Raw genomic sequence first — 21,601 nt, 5'->3', positions numbered from 1 at the left:
TTAGAAAGAGGCACCACTCTGGAGAGATGTAAGTCCTTACATCCTCAGGGACAGGGTTGACCATGGGAGTGTGGCCTGGATTTCAGCCTGCACCCACCCGCCTCCGGGCACCCCCTGCAGGGTGCGCTCTGCACAGCCGCCTGCGGTGGCCCTGTCCACACCTCCTCCTATGCGCTGAGGTGGGCTCGTCTGCGGGCCTGGGGGTGCAGAGGGGGAAAGGGCAGCCAAGAGAAGATGCAGCTCTTCCCTGAATCACATACAGCTTCCTGTCCAGAAGTATTCAGGGCTTGTAAGACAGGGCCCATCTTGCCCAGGAAGGGGTCCCTCTGGGTGCACTGGATTACCTGTTGGGATAGGTGACGTTACATGGCACTTTGCCCATGTAATTCTCATTGAGCCAGCGGTTGGCCAGTGCTTGCTGGATGTTGGGCCTCTTCACAGGATCTGGTTCCAGGAGAGAACGCAAGAAGTTCACAGCTCCTGGGAAGACATTCGGCAAAGAACGGGCACATGTCACAAGCTGAACAAAGACTCAAGGCAGGCGGCCCGCCACGCCGCCAAGCCACGGCTGATCTATTTTCTGGCTCTCTGGGTACCACAAGTCCTGAGTTTAAGATATCTATCCAAGGGACGCACCTGGGACGTGGTAAAGCAAGAACCAGTGTGGGTCTTCCCACGCCCTGCACTTCCCAGAACCACCGGTGGTCTTTTCTGGAGGCTCACCTCTAAAGGTGAGCCAGAGAGGGATGAAAGGAAGTGAAAAGACAATGCTTGATCGCAAGGTAGGGTTTTGAGGACTCAGAAAGGAAACAGAAGGTAAAGACATTCTCACTTAGACCCTCCACTATGGCCTTCACCACTGATGCCCAGAGTCTCAAGAGGATAGGGACGTCCTGCTTTCCTTCTGGGCCCTTCTTTTACAGCCATTCTCCGGGGTCACCATTTACTCCCCAGACTCTGTGAACGGACGGTGCACTTAGCTGAGCCAGTCAGGGCAAAACAAATCCAGAGAGCCAGACTTGGTTAAAGTGTTAAGTAAACTCTGTAACAAGGACTCCAGTTTTTAAATTTTAGTTCATGGACAAAATTCATGCACTCTAAACCCACGTCAACCTGCTGGGCCCGCTCCTTTTGAACTGTCTTGGGCACAATATATGCCAATAAAGTTTGTCCTGACTCTCTAGCCCACCGAAGCTCGCTGCAGCACATCAGTCATGTGGACCGTGGGGTGTAAACAAACGATGTGTGACATGATTGACAAATCGTGAAATCCTCACCTCCCCTTCCCCTTTCATCCCAGGCAAAAATGGTTTTTTCAGATGCCCTGTTTTCCTTTCATTAAATAAACATGTACAGAGCATCTGTTGTCCACCCAGGCATTAGTGTTAGGAAACTGGTCTGTCCCTAAATGGAACATTTGTATCCTTTAAGATTATAAGAATAGTGAGGAGGGTATGGGTCAGTGGTAGAGCACGTGCTTAGCATGCAGGAGGTCCTGGGTTCAATCCCCAGTACCGCTATTAAAAAAAAAAAAAAAAAGGTTTAGAACAATGGAGACAACTACACAACATGGAAAAATATGTTTATAATGCACATGAAGGTCACAGCCTCCAAAATTGTTCAGCACAAGAATATGCAGGTTCACATACGGAAAAAGAATCCCAGGGATTATTTCAAAATGAAGATGGTCTGTTTTGCTTGAGCTGTGGGATCGTGATAGTTTCTTATTTATACTCGTTGTATGGAGCATTGTGATCACGTCTTTGCAAGAGAAAAAATACATGAACTCCAATTTCCAATATACCAAATGATAGGTTCTGGAAAATAATCTTCATTTGCTTGGTCCCCAAACTTTACTGTTCTTCTCTCCAAAGCTGTTTTTCAGTTTTCTAAGATAATCTAACCTTTCGAGGAAAAGTCATAAAAATTCTCACTTTCTCACAAGCTTTAGTTGTCATTTTAAAACTGTCCTTTACAGACTGATGCGTGTGACTGTCAACCATTTGTTGCAGGGTAAAAATGAAGGCATCAGAAGAGGGGCTAATAGGGATGCCAGAATCAACCCAAGAGAAATACCTTTTGCTAGGTCATGCCTCCAGGTGGGTTCCTATACCGTTGATGAGGTCACCAGAGGGTCATTTCCCTTTGAAAACGTAGTGGGTAAAAGTATATGTGTAGACGTCAGAGCAATCATGCGTTACATTTAATATTCTAAGTTTTATAGCTGGGTCTTCAAATAAAACTTTTCTAAAATGTTCTTCAATAGTCTGAAAAGCAAATGGGGCTCCAGAAGAGGGGTTCCTCTTGTTGGACCCTCTTCTCCCTTCTCCCGACTCCCCTCATTGTAAGAGTCATTAGGATGCTTAATCAGGGGCATCTATTGGTCAAAGAAAAAAGACACCGGCTTCATGAATTGAAATGGGGAGGCTATTCAGTTAGCGATGTTTCTGAGACATCTCTGTTGCTTACCCTCAAAGGACCTGAACAGCAACCCAGGCTTTTTCAGAGTATGATTAACCAGAAGAGCTAAGAACAGACTGGATGTGCGTGTTCGTTCTATTTTCAGAACCAAGCACTCTGCATCTTCACAAATTGCTGATGAGCACAAGTAATTTTAGTTCAGATCTCCACTGGTGAGTTTTCTTTCTTTGGACATCACAGATATTGCATTACTACCCGAAAAGGACTTTAAAGACATCCTGAGAGCCTTTGAAGTTTATGTTAGGGTCTTGAGTATCTCTATGACTCAGGAGCAAAAGGGATTAAGGTAGTCTCCATTGTCCTGGAAAGCAGTGGCGGGCATGGCTTCTGATCCAGTGCTTGGGGGTCTCCATTCAGACCTAAGCACAGGGACGACCCACATGGGGCGTGCTCCCGCTCTGTGCTCCACGTCACAGAAGGTGCACATTCTTTGGGTGCAAAACCTGCTTTCCTCCATGAGCATCAGCCTTCCAAAGCCTGGACTGGCTTGTGTGAGCACCCTGACCCTGTGTCTAGGGAAAGAGCCACAGGAAACAGACAAAGCCATCGGACTTTCATGCAGCCCATGGGATGCAAGCAGGGTCCCATCCCCACCTGAGGCTCTTCCCTCATCACCTCCCAGGAGAAAGCAGCATCAACAAGTATTGGACCGTCTAGCCTTCTTGGAAATCTTAATTGGTGTTGGCTCATCCCTTGCAAATGCTAACATCCCACCTTCAGCATCAATTCAGTGACTTCACGGTACAAAACCCTCTTGATTTAAAGTGAGTGCCTGGCATGCATTCTAAGAGCCATCCTTGAGGCGTCGTGATGGAAAAGCAAATGTGGAACCGATGAAAGGCAGTCACGACTCTGTGATGTAAAAGCACCAACAAAGCAGACAGAAACTGTCTAGAAGCCAGAATGGGAAAGCTCCCAACAGCTTATGCTTTCAACCCACATGGTAGAGAAGAGGGGCAATTCTTCGAAAGCGCGCAGAATGGGCTCCCAAGGGCAAGAACGCTGTGCTTTTTTTCAGCTCAAATTTGGCAGAAATTCTTCCAACTTAATCTAAAAAAGAGTACTATTATAATAGACGTGGCGAGAGCACTACAAGTATGAGTGACAGAATCATCAAATTAATAAAGATGTGTTAGTGAGACCCTTAAATGGCACATTCTCCAGTTGGACATTTCAATTTTGATATTACTCAAAACAGAGGCACAACAGATGATGCCGCTGAATCTGGGGTGGGGAGGGGAGTGGGGGCATCTTATGCTAAATAAAATAAGGAAAGACAGACAAGCAGCCCAGGATAGTAGGGAAATCCAGGTGTGGGAGTCAAGCAGGTGTAAATTCAGAAACAGAGAAGCTATACACCATCTCGCTGAGACTCAGTTTCCCCCTTGGATAATAGAACTTACCATGCAGAGCTGTCCTGACAACAGGAGATACTATGAAAAGCCCTCACCCATGGCCATTCAGTAAATGGCAGCTACTCTTGTTACTGGGAAGCTAGTATTATGGGATGTAAACAAGATGGTATCATAAATGAAGGTGAAAAGAAGTGTTGTACACTTGGGGTGCAAAGGACAAAGGGTTGGAGAAGCTGGGGGCTGGCATGAGGGGAGTGGCTGATGCCCCAAACTAAAGTCATTCACTCTCTAAACAAGATAAGATGACCTGGGCGTCCTCTGCAGCTCTGGGTCCTGCCGCATCGGGCCAGTTCCCATCCTCGAGTAATCCAGTGAATCCATGGGCTGCCTTCCCAGCCCACACACTTTAACATAAGTGTCAGCAACCTCGATTCCCTGAGCAACTACTAGGTGCAAATGTTTGCCTCATACCTGGCACAACGGGTTAAAGCCCGAGGTGAGTGGACATTTACATAATCCCAATAGTAAAAGAATCAAAGGGGGAGGGACAGGTCCAAATTCCCTAATTGTAAAATCAGACCTAGAAATGCAGTTCATGCTTGTTCATGTTTGACAGGTCAAGACCACAAAGTCTAGCAGGAGTGTGAAGGTGAACAAGCACACACGCAGAGCTCAAGGCCAAAGTCAAAACTGATGCTCAGGGCAGGAGCTAGGTGAGGCTGGACACTAACTCCAGTGATGCTAAAATTGCTTGGAACATTTCTAGTTCTTTCTGAGGAACTTCTTTGGACTACTTTTTTTAATAACATTTTCAGGGGTGCAACTTTTACTTATTTAAGGGTAAATTTAATTGTCACAATAAGAAAACACTTAGAGCCTAGCCTGCCAAGTCTGGATAATAGTATTGGGGTAAAAACAAGGTTGGTGATTCAGAAGCAATGACACTGATTTTCTTGTGCTGTTAATTTACCTGTCCTTGTCCAGCTACCCGACTCACCCCAGTGCTGATCGCCAGGTCCCACCTGCTCCTCCTCCTACAGCCTGCAGCTCACACTGATGCTGTTTGATCAACAGATATTCCTGGCTTTCCACCATCCAGAGTTCACTTCCCCAGCTCATTTAGCTGAGTGAAGCCATGTGACATGTTTTACAAAGTCAGGAGTTATGACTGGAACATGGGTGGGAGAGTTCATTACTGACAAGAGAACTTTTAGGCTTCTCTTTCCCCCTGCAGGGACCAGATTCGTTTGAAATGGTGGCTACCCCAACCATCTGGTATCCTGACTGACTAGGATGAGCAGAACCCTCCAACCCTTGATCCAACTCTCAACAGATATCTAGCATGAATAAGAAATGAATCTTTGTTGTCTTATGCACCTGAGATCTGGGAGCCGTTTGTTACTGCAGCATAACCTGGGTTATCCTGACTACTACAGTGAGAAGCAGTTCCAGTTCTTCAGTGTCTCGTTGGGATTCAAAGTGAGCACTGTCTGCTTTTTCCAGGCATGAGGGTACCAACATCCTCCTACTGTTCTTTGTATTGGACCACTTAGAACAAAACAGCCTCTAAACCATAAAAGGAACTTCAGAATCACTCTGAAAGGTGGCAGGATTTATGACTATATGACTCTTAAAAGAGACTACCTTGAAAGATTGCATTTATTTGTAAACATTAAATCTTATTTGTTACCACAATAAGGTATCATTAGACCCCTATCAGAATGGCTAAAATAAAAAATAGTGAGAGTATCAAATGCTGGCAAGGATGCAGAGAAACTGGATCACTCATGCATCGCTTGAGAGAACACAAAGTGTTACAGCCACTAGGAACAAGAGTGAAGAAATTCTTTACAAAACTAAATACGTGCTTACTGTATACAACCCAGTGATTTCACTCTTAGGCATTCATCTCAGAGAAACAAAACCATGTTCAACAAAAACCTATGTATGAATGTTGATAGCAGCTTTATCTATCATTGCCAGAAACTGGAAACAACCCAGTGTCCTTCAACGGGCGAATATTTAAACTATGGTATATCTCTACCATGAAATACTGCTCAGCAAGAAAAAGGAACAAAGGATTGATACATGCAACAACTTGGATGGGTCTCAATGGAATTACACTGAATGAAAAAAAAAGCTTATCTATCTATCTATCTATCTATCTATCTATCTATCTATCCACACACACATATATATATACAGCATTTTTGAAAGGACAAAAATTACAGAGTCAGAGAACAGGTGAGTGGTGGCCAGGAGTTAGGGAAGGTGGGAAACAGAGAGGTGGCTGTGGCTTTAGAGGGTAGGATGAGGAATCCTGGTCATGGTACTGTTCTGTATCGTGACTGCGGTAACTGTCACGTGGACCTACACATGTGATGAGATTGTACAGAACTAAGTACACAGCGACACGTACATCTGAATAAGGTCAATGGATTTCAGCAATGTCTTGGTGGTGATACTGAACTACAGTTATTTAAGATGCTACCACTGGGGAAAACTGGATGAAGGACAGATGGTCTCTCTGTATGAATCTACAATCACACCACACTAAAAAGGTTTTTGAAAACCTTAACCGCTTTAAAAAAAAAAAAAAAACTATCTTTATTCTCTATCCTCTTATCCTGATTTCTCTTATTTTCTTTAGAGCACTTAAACCACCAAACATCACATGTGTTTATCTGGTTGGTTTTTTGCCTCCCCTGCTGATAGGTAAGCTGTATATGGGTAAAGACTGTCTTACTTCTCTTCCTGGTGACGGAGCGTTCCTAGCACATAGTTGATGCTCAGTACATATTCGTGGAGTAAGTGGATGCACGTGAACTATGGAATGAGTGAATGGCAGTCACAGAACAAGTGAATGCATATGAAACGTGGAATGAAGGCACGAATGTGCTTTCACTGCAGCACTTTCAACATTTCTGAAAGCTCTAAAACCTAAGTATAACAACTCAGTCAACATTTCGCACATTTTCTAACTCCAGGAGTTACGGCTCTCAGTACAGAACTATTTCTTTTATATGGACGGAACTGTAACTCATCTTCCCAAGAACATAGTGCCCGCTTCGCTTTCAGCCTGCAGAGATTCTGCCCTCCCCAGCAGAGGTGAAAGTATGAACCGAACTAGGTAATTACGGACAAGAACACATTTCAGCTTGGACACCATTTGACAACCATAAATTCTGGGTCAGCTTCACAGACGCTTTGTAAACTCAAGAAAAAAAAAAAAAACCTAACAGTAGTAAAATAAAAGTGCTCTAGCTGAACCATGTATCATAAATTGAAATTAAATAATTACACCTTTTTTTTTTTTTTTTTTTTTGGCCACATGCCTTACCTCAGTGAAGGTGAGTTTATTCTAAGGAGCCAATTAAACGACCATCAAGGCCAAGCCGAGGCCAGGAACTTGAAGTGAATTGTGAACCAAACAAAAGAACAAATTGTACTAATCTGCTGGATCTGAAACCAAACCTTATAGGAACTGTTTACTGAAATGGGAACCAGCTAAAGTTTGAGTGTACTTTCCAAACACACCTGATGACTCAGTCTAATCGAGTAACTGAACCCATGTAGATTTAAACGCTTTTGAACGGGCTCAAAAACCCACATTGCAAAACAAATCCCAGACCAAACTCAAATGAAACTAATATCTCTTTAGAGTGGCTTGCCGAAGGAAGACACAATAGAAATGTGATGACAAACACTGTTTTCAAAGTCAACACTATAAAAGGGTGAGTCTTAAAACAACTCAGCCTCCATTATTTTTCCAATGGAGACTACGGTCCTTCTGACAGGTGTGTTTTGTGCAGGAGGAAGGAGGAAGTTAGGGGCTCAGAATTATGACAGAAAAAGGACTGCGGGCAGATGAGGGGAGTGGCTCCTTGCAGATAGGAAACCAATCGTTTCTTGAGACTTCGTTTTAATACTAGGAAGAGATCGAGTACCCTGGACCCTGAATCGGAGTAGCAGGTGCATTACCTGTGGAGAGCTGGGTGGGAAGGGGGTTCATTTCCTTGTCCACCATCTTCTGGTACAAAGCTCTCAGGCTAAAAGGCTCCACCGTGAAAGGCAGGGTCCCCGTCAGCATGGCGTACATGTTCACACCTCTGAAAAGAGAGACACCGGAGCGTGAGACCAGAACCCCCAGGAGAGGGTGACAAAGAGGCCACGGACCTGGCCCGGCGGCAGCCCTGTCGCTTTCGCGTGCCCCTCGATACGCCTTCTCCGTCATTTCCTAGAATCCTTAGCTCTGCCTTGAAACAGCAAATGCGAAAGGCATGGGCGAACTGTGAGGACCTGGACGATGGCTGTAAGAGGGGTTTATCCAGAGCTACCCACCCCCTTCAGGAGGGGAAACTATGTCCCTTCCAGAAGGGACATAGGAAACCAGGAAACCAGGCAGGCTGGCCAGACCAAATGATGTGAAAAAATACCTGGGGGACGACAGGAACCTTGAATAAAATTAGTTCTGCCACGATGTGGTTTTCCAAGTGTGGTTTACAAAGCGGAGCCTGGAGGAGGCCAGACCAAATATTCAGGGCAAGACCCTGCACGGAGGGGCAAGTCACAGCCTGGCCAGCCTGCCTGGTTTCCACGCCGCCCTTTGAAACAAGTCTTATACCCCAAGCCAGTGTTTAGCGCTTGCCTCGAATTCTGTTTGGACCTGTAACTAGAGAAATTCCTTTGTGAGGGGTCGGGGAGGGGAAGGGGAGGGGAGGGGAGGGGTCTCCTTCTCGCTCTTATGCTTTTATATCACTGTGTACTGTGAGTTTCTGCTACGTAGCCCCGGCCCAATATCTCAGATGTGGTCAAAAGGCCTTCCAAATGGGCTTAACTGCTTACGTCCAAAGCCAAACTAGAGAACAGCAACATCTCTTGGAGGATTTTTATTTTCCCGATGTGCAAACCTACTATCATTTTGATGCGATTTCCTCATGGGGATGAAATGCCTTGCCTGCCTAGAGGCCTCAAGTGCTCAAAGTGCCCAAGGGAATCTGTTTTAAAAACAGGCAACAGGATCTCCAGTCAAAGCAAATCCCATGAGACAGGTTGAAATGAAGATCCCTGGGGCCCCATTGCACTGAGGTGCCTCCGAACCACAGTGCTCTGGATAAGGACAGGTCTGGAGCCCCCCAGCTCCAGCCAGAAATCCTTCTCAAATTGCAGACATCCACTGAGACCCAGTTCCTGCTCTGCAAGTCACAGCTGAGTTAGAGAGACAGACACCTCCACATTCATTCCACAAATGCTTTCGGGCTGGCTCTTGGCCCCAGGCAGTGGTATAGATGTTGGCCTTGCGGAGGGAGGACCAGAAAAGGATTCGTCATCTTGGACTTAGAGTGGGGTGAAGGGACAGTCACAAGTAAACAAATAAATAAGCACAAGCCTTTCAAGCAGTGAGTGCAGAGAGGGTAAGAAAACGCTCTGGCTTCTCTTGACCCCAGAGGAGTTCAATTAAGGGAGGGAGAGGACCGTAGTAAGTACGTGAAGACGGGTGGCCTCTCGGGGGTAAGTATATGTGTGTGAGCGTATCTGTCTTTGGCTGCATATGAGGATAAACTGTATAGTCCAAGCACAGAAGGTAAGAATGGACAGAACACAGCCAGAGCTGCTTAGAGCAGCATTTCCCTGTATGTGCCTCATGGAAACCATTCCCTAGGGCAAGAACAGATGGTGGGGGGGGATAAAAGTTCTACAGCCAGATAATGTGGGGAGCAGTCATCTGGCATTAAGGGGAGGAAAGGGGCTCAGGACAGGGAGCAGGAGACTGTGGCAATAATTAGCACATTGAGAATAAAGTCCCAGCGGGAGGGGAGGTGTACAGTGGAAAGAGAAAAGCAAATATGCAATGGAGACATTTGAAGGGGACGAGGCAGGATGCAAAGGCGGAAAGCAGGACGACGATGGTGATGAAGTCGAAGAGGCTGAGAGGGGAGCCAGTTTGGGGGGCAGAGGGAGGGGGTTCAGGGGAGGTGACATGTTTGAGAACCTACGATGCAGTGCGGCACTGTGGGTGTGTCTGAGGCAGAGCCAACCATCCCTGCTTCCGTCAGCCCTGGAGAGTGACAGAGGGAAAGCTAAGAGGGCCTCCAAACTGTATCATTTTTGCATTCGAAGGGGTCTTGGACACAAGGCTCTTATGGCTGGAAACCTCGTAGGACACCCCACAGGGTTGTTGCTGGAAGACCCTTGAAGAGCCTCGGGGTCAAGCTCCCTAAGGCTGCCATTCAGGGCAACTCGATGCACGTGAAGGGGCTTCCAAATACTAAGCCGAAGTCTGTAACTTCCACCCACTGGCTGGGTACACCACCAGTCAGCCGGTCCCTGCTCACCTCTGTGTGCCTTAATCCTGGCTCCAACATGTTCACCCAAAGCTGAAGCACCTGGTACTTAAATAATATCATTTTTCCCACAAGTGAGTGTTTTATGATACTCAGTGATTCTCCCCCTGAGGCCCATGGACACAACCTCAGGGGGTCAGTAGTCCCACTTTTTTTTTTAATAATTTTTTTTAATTGTAAGGGGTTTTTTGGGGGGTGGTAATCAGGGTTTTTTTTTTTTTAATGGCAGTACTGGGGATTGAACCCAGGACTTCTGCATGCTAGGCACGCACTCTACCACTGAGCTATACCTTCCCCCCACAGCAGCCCCACTTTTGATTTTCTCTTGGAGACACACTAAAACACTTGACAAAGCCCAACCAGGGACATCAGACGGACACTATACTCCTCAGTCATCCTCCACTGTGCACACTTGATTTCATTTCATTTCACCTGCTTTTTGCATTTGTGACTTACCAACACACACTTTTTGCTAAAATATATCAGCTTGATTCTCACAGGCTAATGAGAAAGGAGCAGAGGCAGACTTAATTTGTCAATGGCGTTCCTGTATTTCTATCTGTGGGAAAGAAAGCCTCCTGATGATCTGAAGAGCACAGTGGTTCCCAAAGTGTGGTCCTTTGACCAGGAGCAGGAGCAGCATCTAGGGACTTGTTAGAAATGCAAATTCTTGGGCCCCACACCTTCTGAATCAGGCTCGGGGTAGGGGGGGCTCCCTGCAGGTGCTTTGGATGCACACTCAAGGCTGAGAGCCACTGGGACAGTGAAAAGTGATGAGTGAGCTGGGCCTGAGCAGCTCAAAGAGCCTGTGCCCAGCAGTGAGACTCCCACTCAGACTGCGTACAGCAATTCAGCTCCTGCGGACAGCAGCCATGGCATTTAATGAATGTTGCTACTTTGAATATTTGAGGGTCCTTTTTCATCTTGGTTAGATTTAACTTGTAAATTAGCTTTGGTTTTTCATTTGTACAGGACCCTAAATAAAAGGAGTTTAATTTTACATTTATGCCCAAGAAGTAAAATTTAAATAAAAATGAGAAGTCAACATGAGGGGTTACCAAGAATGCTCTTCCTTTACAAGAAGAGTGGACGATACTCAAGTTTGACGAATGCTGCCCTATTACCTTTCGTATTTCCCTTTATCTTTAGGGATGCTGAGCGTCCTGTCACAGGTGGGGTGCCTAAAATAATGCAGGATGCTACAGGAGGTGGGGTGTTATGGTAATGGGGCAGGGATCCAACTGAAGGAGTTTGGCGAATGTAATATGGGAACAGAGGACCAACTCTAAAATCTTCATGAAGTTTCTTTCTTCAAAGAGTTCTTAATACATTAAACTGCGTGTCTTCTTGTCACCCCTGGCTACAAAAGATGACAAAAATCTCCTCCAGTTACTGCCCCTCTCTGCTACCTGGTGGTGACCACAGATCAAGGAGAAGGATGCTTGTCTTAAAGACAGTGCTGGTGAACTCTGTGGTCAGACCAGGATCGAGCAAGTGGTTTTTACAGGCGTTCTAACTGATTATTTTACCAAACTCCCTCCAGATTTCCATTTCTCTTGGAGGAATTTATCATCAACAGAAACGTCCCATATCTGTAAGGAGGACACAGCTGTTTCATCCAGCGTCTCTCATCTATAAAATGCAGTCAGTAACAACACCTGCTTCTTAGGTTGTACGTGGGTCAAATGAGCTAAGCCACAGAAAATGCTGAATGCTATGCCTGGCAAGAATTGAGTGCCTGATAAATGTGATCTGTTGTTTCATCACAAACCTTTCAAAAACAAGAGATAAAAAGCTGCAAATACATTTGTACCCTATTGCCAAAGAATAACGGAAACCTTAATTAATTAAGTCACACAACCACAGGAGATTTTAAAAGGGAAACCAGATTGAGCATCTCAATTCCCCACCCCGGGAGTTTTCATACACGTTTCATATCTGGATAAAGAGAAATCTAGTCCCTTTGACTTTTCGGAAGTATGTGAGAATACCAAGGGGAAATGTGGAATGCAGTTTATAAACCTCCGTAATCCCGTAGAATTAGTAGGAGTTTCAAAACATGTTCAGAATTTCCTGATGTGCCTTTTGAAACATGGCCCAGGGGCTTTCGAGCTTCTCCACGGCAGACGTGGGGCCCCCAAGAACCACAGATAGTTTTAAAGAAAGTGATGAGATGGCAACAAGCAAATATAATTCAGGGCTTTCCAAGCAGGAAGAAATAAGGGTGAGTCACTGATGGATGGAAGCAAATCCAAGGAGACTGGCCAGGTGGAATACTCCGAGGTCAAAAGAGAAAGAAAAGCTGATGCTGGAAGAAGAGAGAAAGGGGCCCCGGAAACGTAGATGTGGAATCTTTGGGATTAAATCAGGAGCCAAGTTGGGGTCCTGATATTTAGTCGGATACACAAAAATAATCCTTGGAGGAAAAGCCGGGGTATCACTCGGCATCTCTGAAAGGAAAGACCTGGAGACACAGCTCCCTGGAGAAGTCAGACAGCAACTTTAACAAGACGCAAGGGACAAAGCAACTGACAGAGGTGTGGTGTCAGGGGAGGGTGTGAATACTGGTTCTCAGGGGGCTGGTGGGCAGCCCACTCTATACCAGCGCGCAGCTGAGAGAGCCTTCAGCCAACACAACTTATTTCTGCGTGATTCTTCAAGAAACTGCCTTGGAAAAATTAAAAACAACTCTCTGCCTAAAGGCAATATCCTTCCATCTTTCAGTATCAACTTTCAGTACAACTTCCGCTTTAACGTCTTAAAAGCAGAGTGGGAACAGATCCACCCGTTTGGAAAATCTCAAACTTCACGACTTCCCCGTTAAATGGTCTGTGTTCAGCAAGAATTTATTTTCTTGTGGATTTTAAGAGTCCCCCCCACCCACTCCTTTCTTCCTTTCCCCCTTCTGTTTTAAATGCACATGCTAGCAACAAAAACAAAAAGCAAACAACAACAACAAAAAAGTCTCGGATTTTATAACTGAAAAATCTCAGAAGCTAAATAAATCTTCTCTTTTAAAAGTCAGAAGCCCTAAAGGACCTAAAAGAAGCCATCAGCCTCCTCTTTCTGCCTCCTTCTCCTGCTACTTTCATTTTAAGGGGGTGTGAATGGAGAGGAGGCGCTATTTTGCCATATTTTGCCCTTGGAAGTAGCTGATGGTGTCTGGTAGTATTTTTACAAAACACGGCCTGAGGACTGGAACAGATTCTCCCACCCTCCCTCCTGAATGCTTAGGCCTATATGGGGATAGTAGGGCTGGAAACAAGATGGTGCCCTCGGCCAACTTGTCTACCCAAAGGGACAGTGCTGGGACAGAGGCTTTTCTCACAAGGTGAAAACAGACCCAGTGATCGCAGGAAGGTGGTCTGGGCATATCAGTACGACATTCCACTAAGCACCAGGACTTCACACAAACGCTTCCGCCACCTCACACATCCACATGAGACCAAAGAGCAGCTTTGGTGAAAAAAATGTTGCATTCTCAATCCTTCCAGGATAGAATTCTCAATTCCTGTTTTCCTTATCCTTAGAGACTCACCAAAGTTCTCAAAAGGCCATTGTAATATTCTGAAAATTAAGTTAATTTTGATTCTTTTCGTTTAAAAAGTACATCTGCATTAAAGTTCTTTTTTTAATTAGCATATATGCCACTCTGAGGACAAGTCAGTTAGCAATAAAAAAGGTTCGCTGCACCAGAATGAACATTTTATTTTTGTGTCTGAAATTTCAAAATCCATTAGAGATAGAGATATTTCATTCACACGGACTAAGGGAAAGAAGTGAATGAATGTAAAAACATTCATATATGATTCCAAATATGAAAACAATGACCACTGAAAATAATGGGAAACCCTCAAGATAGCAGGTGCCATCTTCCATTTCCTGATTCACTAGATGAGGAGGATCTTGGGGGCCCCATTTGTGGGGAGGAGCTTTCTTTAGCAAGGTTTCCTTGAATGACAAGCTGGTTTTCTTCCTAAGTCAGTCTCGGAAGTCTTGAAGAAAGGCCCATTTGTCTGCCAAGGTCCAAAAAAAAATTCTGGAGACAAGAGTTTGCTTTTGATTTTGGAAGTGAACCCTTCATTCTGTCGTTGTTTCAGAGCAATAAAAAGGGATGTTTTAAAATAACAGTGCCTGACCCGGGGAGAAGATCGGTCCACTTTCATTCTCTTTTTAAACAGCCTTTAAAATTAAATTCTTTTTGGGTCTTCCATTTCCAATTCTGGCAGCAAAGTCGTGGGCACCAAAGAGAAACCTAACCAGTTTTCCAGACACAGACCCGACCAGTTTCTCAGACATAACACCCCAAACCGGTGGAAAATTGAATTCTTAAAGAAGGCTCTGAAGTTTTGTTTTCTCCAAGATGAAGAGCAAGAGGAAACAGATTTTTCACATCTTCTTGACTTTGCATAGGCTGTTCCCTCTGCCTGGAAAGTTTCCTTTCCTGTTGTCCACCTGGAAAAGTCCACCTCACCCCTCAGGAGCAGATTCAACTCTCTTCTGATCCTTCTTGAATTTAAGCTAGCTGGGGGCTTTGTTTGTTCTCTGCACTGTGCCTCCTGACATCCCCGCTTTGTTTTCAGGTGTGACTTACAGGTCATCTACCTACAAGCAGGTATCTTGGTCAACTCAGGCTGCCATAATAAAATTCCACAGACAGGGTAGTTTAACCATCAGAAATTTATTTTCTCACAGTTCTGGAGGCTGGAAATCAGGGTGCCAGCAAGGCCAGGTTCTGGTAAGGTCTCTTTTCCGGGCTTGTAGGCAGCCGCCTTCTCCCTGTGTCCTCACATGTCAGAGAGTGAGCGAGCTCTCCGGAGCCTCTTCTTATAAGAACGCTAATCCCATCGTGAAGGCTTCACCCTCATGACCTTCCCCCCAAAGGCCCCACCTCCAAATACAAACACTTTTGGGGGTTAGGGCTTCAACATATGAATTGTGGCAGGGGGGACATGATTCAGTCCATAGCAATAGATGAGTGTGTTCAATTGCCAAAAAAAAAAAAGGCCACAGTGGGGAGGGTAATAGCTCAGTGGTAGAGCGCATGCTTAGCATGCACGAGGGCCTGGGTTCCATCCCCAGTGCCTCCGTTAAGGGGGAAAAAAAGCCACGGATGTCTTGCCACTCCCTCCATCAAGGGGTGGAGTCTACCTCTCGTCTTGATGCTGGGCTCGGCCATGCGATCTGCTTCACCCAAAGAGACGTAAGCAAATGTGACACAGAGGCCTCTTGAAAAGTGCTTATGCACCAAGGCTTGTCCTCTCTTACTCCAGGGACTCTTCCAGCATCATGTGAACGAAGTTCTACTTGTGGTTTTCTTTTGCTTCTGGTTTTCATGCAGCCAATAATGTATGGCCTACTGGAGACAGCCAGGACTGAGACTGTGGTTTATTGATCTGACCATGGAGTGACCTCTGTTGGGAGGACTGACGGAGACTTACACTCCACTGTTGGGAGAAGGATGATGAAGACTTCAGTTAGTCCGTTTCATCTGTCAATTAGCGAACTTGATTCAGTAAAGGAAATATTTCATGTACCCTGGGAAGGAGAATGGCTCTTGGGATCTGGCGTGGTGAGTTTTTACTCCCCTTGGACCTTTCCTGAGATCACAGAGCTTAAACAACAGAAATGCATCACCTCGCAGTGCTGGAGGCTCAAAGTCTGAGAAGCAGGTGTCGGCAGGGTTGGTTTTCCTGAGGCCATGAGGGAGACTCTGTCCCTGCTGGTCCCCAAGCTTCTGGCAGGCTGCTGGCCATCTCTGGCTCCTTGGTTTGGAGATGTGTCATCTGATTCGTGCCTTCATCTTCACATGGCCTTCTCCCTGGGTCTCTCTGTGTCCAAACTTCCTCTTTATAAAAGGACACAGTCATGCTGGACTAGGGTTCACCCTCATGACCTCGTTTAATTAATTAAAGACCCTGTTTCCAAGTAAGGTCACATTCTGAGGGACTGGGGTTTAGAGTTCCAACATATCTTTTTCTGAAGAACACATAACATTTTGTTACCCACCTGCTTACGAGCATCCAATGGCCTCTCATTCCCTTTAGGACAAAGTCCAAACCCACACCTTACCCTCCATCCACAGCCTCCACACATCCTGTTCCGTCTGCCTAGAGCCTTCCCCCAACACCTCCCTCCTCCCATAGCTGAGTCCTCCTCATCCTTAGGATTTGACATTGAGGTCTTCTCAAGAGGCCTCCCCCGAATGTAATTTGGTGCAGCCACTATGGAAAACAGTATGGAGATTCCTTAAAAAACTAAAAATAGATTTACCATATGATCCAGCCATCCCACTCCTGGGCATATACCCAGAGAGAACTCTAATTTGAAAAGATGCATGCACCCCAATGTTCGTAGCAGCTCTATTTACAATAGCCAAGACTGAGAAGCAAACTAAATGTCCACTGACAGATGAATGAATAAAGATGTGGTATATATATATACTGGACTACTACTCGGCCATAAAAAAAAGAATGAAATAATGTCATTTGCAGCAACATGGATGGACCCAGAGATGATCATACTGAGTGAAATAAGTTAGAGAAAGACACATATCATATGATATCACCTATAGGTGGAATCTAAAAAAATGACACAAATGAACACAAAAGAGACTCATAGACATAGAGAACAAACTTATGGTTACTAAAAGGAAAGGGGGCAGGGATAAATTAGGAGTCTGGGATTAGCTGATATAAACTACTGTACATAAAATAGATAAACAACAAGGTCCTACTGTATAGGACAGGGAACTATATTCAATATCTTGCAGTAACTTAATATGAAAAAGAATATATATATATATATATATGTATAACTGAATCACTTTGATGTACACCAGAAACTAACACAACCTTGTAAATCAACTATACTTCAATAAAAAAAGGCCACCCAATCCTCGTTCCCTGCATCCCCCATCACCCACTTCCTTCACAGCAGTGACCACACTGAATTTACAACTTAAAAAAAAAATTTTGTCCGTCTGCCCCACTAAAATGTAAACCCTCCAAGAAGAAGGACAACAACACAGGAGGAGCAGCAGAGGGTGATGAGGCAGACTCGAGCCCAACCAGCTGGTTGAGTCCTGGCTCTCTCACACACCAGCTGTATTATCTGGGCACGGGCGTCAGTGTCCTCATCTGTAAAGTGGGACAACAGAGCATTCCCTCGAAGCGTTGTTAGGCAGGTGAGATGAGCTGAAACATGCAAAGCCCTTAGGACACTGCCCATCACTCAGTCGGAGGGTGTGAGGGTTAACAATGATCATCACAGGAGCAGAACAGACCGAGGCTGTCTTTCTCACCATTGTGCATTCAGAACTCGGCTCAGCGCCTGGCTCCACGAATATTTGCCGAATGAACAAATTTCTAGTAAGCCAACATTTGGCTCATGCAGCTTCCTTTTGTTTTTTTTTAAGCTTCATCAACAGCTTCTAAAAAGGGCCTAGTTTATATCATCCCCATGAATTAGGTGTGGGTCATGGGGTCTCACCCCCTAGGATGGAGTCGGCTAACACAGGGTTGCTCCAGGCAAACCTCATTTCTAACAAAGATTAAAACACGGTCCTTTGTGGCTGAGCAAGGGTAAAACTCTCCACCCCAACTCCCTGCCACAGGGCACCCAAACAGGGACTCGTGGGGCTGTGGTTTCCGGTCTACCTGGAAATCCCACGTGGGACTCCGGAGCTTTGCCGCGATGAACTGAAGACCAGAGTGTGTACAGTGCATTACTGTGTATCAAAGGCTTTTGCATACATTACTTGATGGCATCATGACTAAGAATAAGGCCTGATTAGAGCTTTCAGGAGATCTTCAGCTGCAAGTCACCTTCTTAAAAAAAAATGCAATTAAGTGGAGGTTAGTAAAGGCCTCAGTGTTGGTTACAAGGCCAGGTGCTCTCCTGCAGCTCTGACGATTCACACACTCCTTCCTTCTACCAGCAGCTCTAGACCTTTTGGAGATGCCTGCTGTATCAGCCACGGACTGGAAAGGTCCCCCTTACACAGGCTGAGTCTCATCACCATGACAACCGGTGATGACACTGTATTGTCCATTCCCCTCAAGAGCAGGATCTCAGGAGCACACTGTAACCTCCTCTCCAACCTACCGACCTTTCTTTCCCTTTGATCACTATGCCGCCCACCCTGTTCCCTGTTGCCATAGTTATGAGACACCCCTGTACTTCCTGGTCTTTCAGACGCCCCATTCTCCATAGCCTTCTTTTTGGCACATAAATTTTCTCTTTCAGAGTTTCCCATTTAGCATAAATAAGTTATACCTAAGGGAAGAAGGTGATTATAGACTCAAAACAGCTCTATTCATTCATGAATAAATAAATATTTATTGAGAACAGATTATGTGCCAGACACTTATGAGACCAAGAATGGATTCCACCTGTATATTGACTCTAATCCACTGGTGTCGGCTGTCTGGAGGGCTATGTTGAGAAGGATTCTGAGGCCCATCTGGGCACCATATAAAAACTCTGTGATTAGCAATGCCGCCCAAGCCACCCGGGGCACCTCAAAAGAGAAGGTGTCCTCTGCCGCTGCTCCCTGCTATCACTCCCACCCACCCCGGCGACCCCTGTCCCCCTTCCTGCACAAGTCATCAGCACCCACACACTCCATATGCAGCCTCCACTACACCTCCTCTCGAGAGGTAGGAAAAGAAACCAGGAGCTCAGGCTCAAGCACAAAGCACAGCTCCGCCGTGGGCAGGCCGTGTGTCCCGGGGCTGCACTAACCACTGAGCATCCCCTGTCTGTGTAAAGCATGCTGAGATGGCCTCACACACTGTCCTGAGGACCACGGGGGACAGTTAACTCTATGCAATCAGCAGCTGTCCCTGACTAACCCACTTCAGCCCCTGGCTGAACAGGCTAAGCTGGGGTGCCAGGGAGAGCTGGTCCTCTCTGGGAAAGTTCCAAGAATTCTGGTGCCCTCAGAATCGCATTCTTATCTCTGGTTCCTCTGAATAATTTCCAACCGGAACTTCCTGAAGTCCCCTCACTGGGTCACTTTCCTTTGCTTCCTCTGCCAACTTTAGCCCAGATCCTCCGGCTTCAGCTCACCTGGACCAAATGCCTGTCCCTCCTTCCCTTCCTCCCTTCCCTCCTTTTTTCCCTTCCTCCCTTTTTTCCTCCCTTCCTCCCTTCCCTCCTTCCTTCATTATTTCCTTCCTCTCCAGCCAAGGCTCTATGCTGGGTGCTGAGAAATCCCTGGAACAACAAGAGATGGACCCTGCATGGTGACACTGGATTAACACTGGAACATGGGACTGGACAGGCCATTTGAATGACCAGGAAACGGCATTTCAGGCAAAAGAAATAGAGAGTGCTTGCCAGAGGGAAGGGGGGTGGGAGGTGGGGCAAAATAGGTGAAGGGGACTAGGAGGTCCAAACTTCTAATTCTAAAATGAGTAAGTCACAGGAATGTAATGTACAGCATGGGGAATATAGTCAATCACATTGCAATAACTTTGTATGGTGACAGGTGGTGACCAGACTTACTGTGGGGATCAATTCATAATATATATAAATGTCACATCGCTATGTTGTACACCTGAAACTAATATAACATCAACTATATTTCAATAAAAGAAAAGAAATAGCAAGTGCATAGACCAGAAGTAGAGAAGATAAAACAGGCCAACGTGTCTGAAGAACCGGGAGCTGAGGGTGGGGTGGTGGGTGAAGAGGCAGGAGGGGTGGGCAAAAGCCAGACCCGCAAGGAGCGTGGCTGGGCACCGAGTCTGGGTTTGACGCTGATGTTGATGGAAACCTTTGGGAGACTTTGATCCGGGGAAGGACATGAGTGATGCATGAAACCAGCACATGATCTCGGCGAGTGCAGGGCAATGTTTGCTTCTCCCTGGGCACCTTAACAAATTTTAATAAAAGCCTCTTGGGCAATTTGTGGATAAAAGACAGAAAGAACAGAGATGGAAAGTGGGACCCCAAAGAATCACTGGATACACATCCCAGAGCCTATAACTCATTCTCATCAAATACTCAAATGTTGTTTCATAAGAAGGAGACGGTGGAGACAGCAGGAGGGAGCATTCACTCTCAGAAGCTCAATAACTCACATGGACCAGACATCAATTTTGGGGCCATATTTCTTCCTGGCAAGGAGTTCGGGAGCGGCGTAGGCGGGGCTGCCACACTGCGTGCTGAACGGGTCGGAGTGGCCCAGGATCCCGGCACAGTTGCTCAAACCAAAGTCTGCAAAGAGGGGAGGAAAAAAGGCTCTGAATTAGAAAACTGTGGAAGTGAAGGAGAGGGTGAGGCAGCGGGGCAGGAAACATTCTCAGGCTAACACATCGTTTCACATCCAAAAGGAAAACCAGCAGCTGGGAATCATAACCTCTGGATATGGGTCTCAAGACAAAAGAATCTCAGGCAGTGGTTCCCTCGCTGAACTGGAAACAGTTTCCATCAGGCCTCCCAGGAAAATCCAACTCGAGCTAAAACGTATGTTGAACCAAAACATATTTTCATCAAATCTTGGAAATGAGTCATCCAGAAAAAAGATAGTCTTCGCTTTCGAGGACTAAGGCAGGAAGAGAGAACACGCAGAAGTCCTTGGAGTCAGCCTGCTGGCTTCCAACTGGCCAAGTGGGAAAAAGATGAAGGAAGATCGATTTTCTCTGGCTGGCACTAGTGTCATCCCAGGTGACACGCGATCCTACCAGTTAAGAGGTGACTTTTGCGGCTGAATGTTTTCATTTCATTTCATGCAAGTCTCTTAAAAATGCTCCCAACGCATGCGGCAACATATGGTGATTTGAAGAGGGGGAAAAAATACACCCAGCGATTCAGACAATGCTGAATGTTGGCTGGAAAAATAACGCCAGAAAAGATAGCAATGAGAACCAGACTAAGTGACCTCGCAGCACTGCTTTGATCCTGGCAGCGGGGAAGAAGAAAGACGAGCCCAGGGCACCTAAAGGGTCCGTTACGCCTTTTGTGCTGTGTTTACTTCTGCTCTTACAGACTCGGCAACTGACAGGTAATTAGAGAGCTGTTAGTGTCAGGGCCTCATCTGATAGCTTTCCTCTATCTTTGTTGATCTCAGAATTAAGACCAGGGCTCCTCCTTTGAACTTCAATGTAAATATTATGGTTCTGGTCCCCAAACAGAAGACTCAGCCCACAGGGCTCAGTCAGAAAGGGGCTGTGGTCAAAGACAGGCTTCACGTCTGGACAAAACCCTCGCACTTTCTCAACTGGCAGGATTTACATCTAATTTTGTTACTGTGTTTTTCTCCTCGACTTTAACACGTCTCCACCTGCAAAGCCGTGGCTCTTGGGAAAGCTGTAGGAAAGCTCAGGAAAGGAGAAACATCAGTAGGGCGGAGGGTAGAGCTGTGAGTCCACGAAGTTACAAGATACACCGCTAAGAGTCCTCCCAACAGTCGTT

The 21,601-nt window shown here is 46.0% G+C and overlaps 1 protein-coding gene across 1 annotated transcript in view; it reads right to left on the bottom strand.

Moving 5' to 3' along the window:
• Positions 1-21,601, bottom strand: part of HUNK (hormonally up-regulated Neu-associated kinase) — a 100,327-nt gene that overhangs the window by 23,616 nt on the left and 55,110 nt on the right. The window contains exons 4-6 of the mRNA XM_031458775.2: positions 20,269-20,404; positions 7,818-7,945; positions 345-480 (exon numbers count right to left, since the gene is read on the bottom strand). Coding sequence (XP_031314635.1) covers positions 345-480; positions 7,818-7,945; positions 20,269-20,404 — 400 coding nt within the window. The remainder of the gene's footprint in view (positions 1-344; positions 481-7,817; positions 7,946-20,268; positions 20,405-21,601) is intronic.

The sequence above is a fragment of the Camelus dromedarius genome, chromosome 2, assembly GCF_036321535.1.
Source record: "Camelus dromedarius isolate mCamDro1 chromosome 2, mCamDro1.pat, whole genome shotgun sequence".
NCBI lineage: Eukaryota > Metazoa > Chordata > Mammalia > Artiodactyla > Camelidae > Camelus > Camelus dromedarius.
The sequence above is the reverse complement of the archived record's forward strand: the minus strand, read 5'-3'. Positions and strand labels throughout refer to the sequence as shown.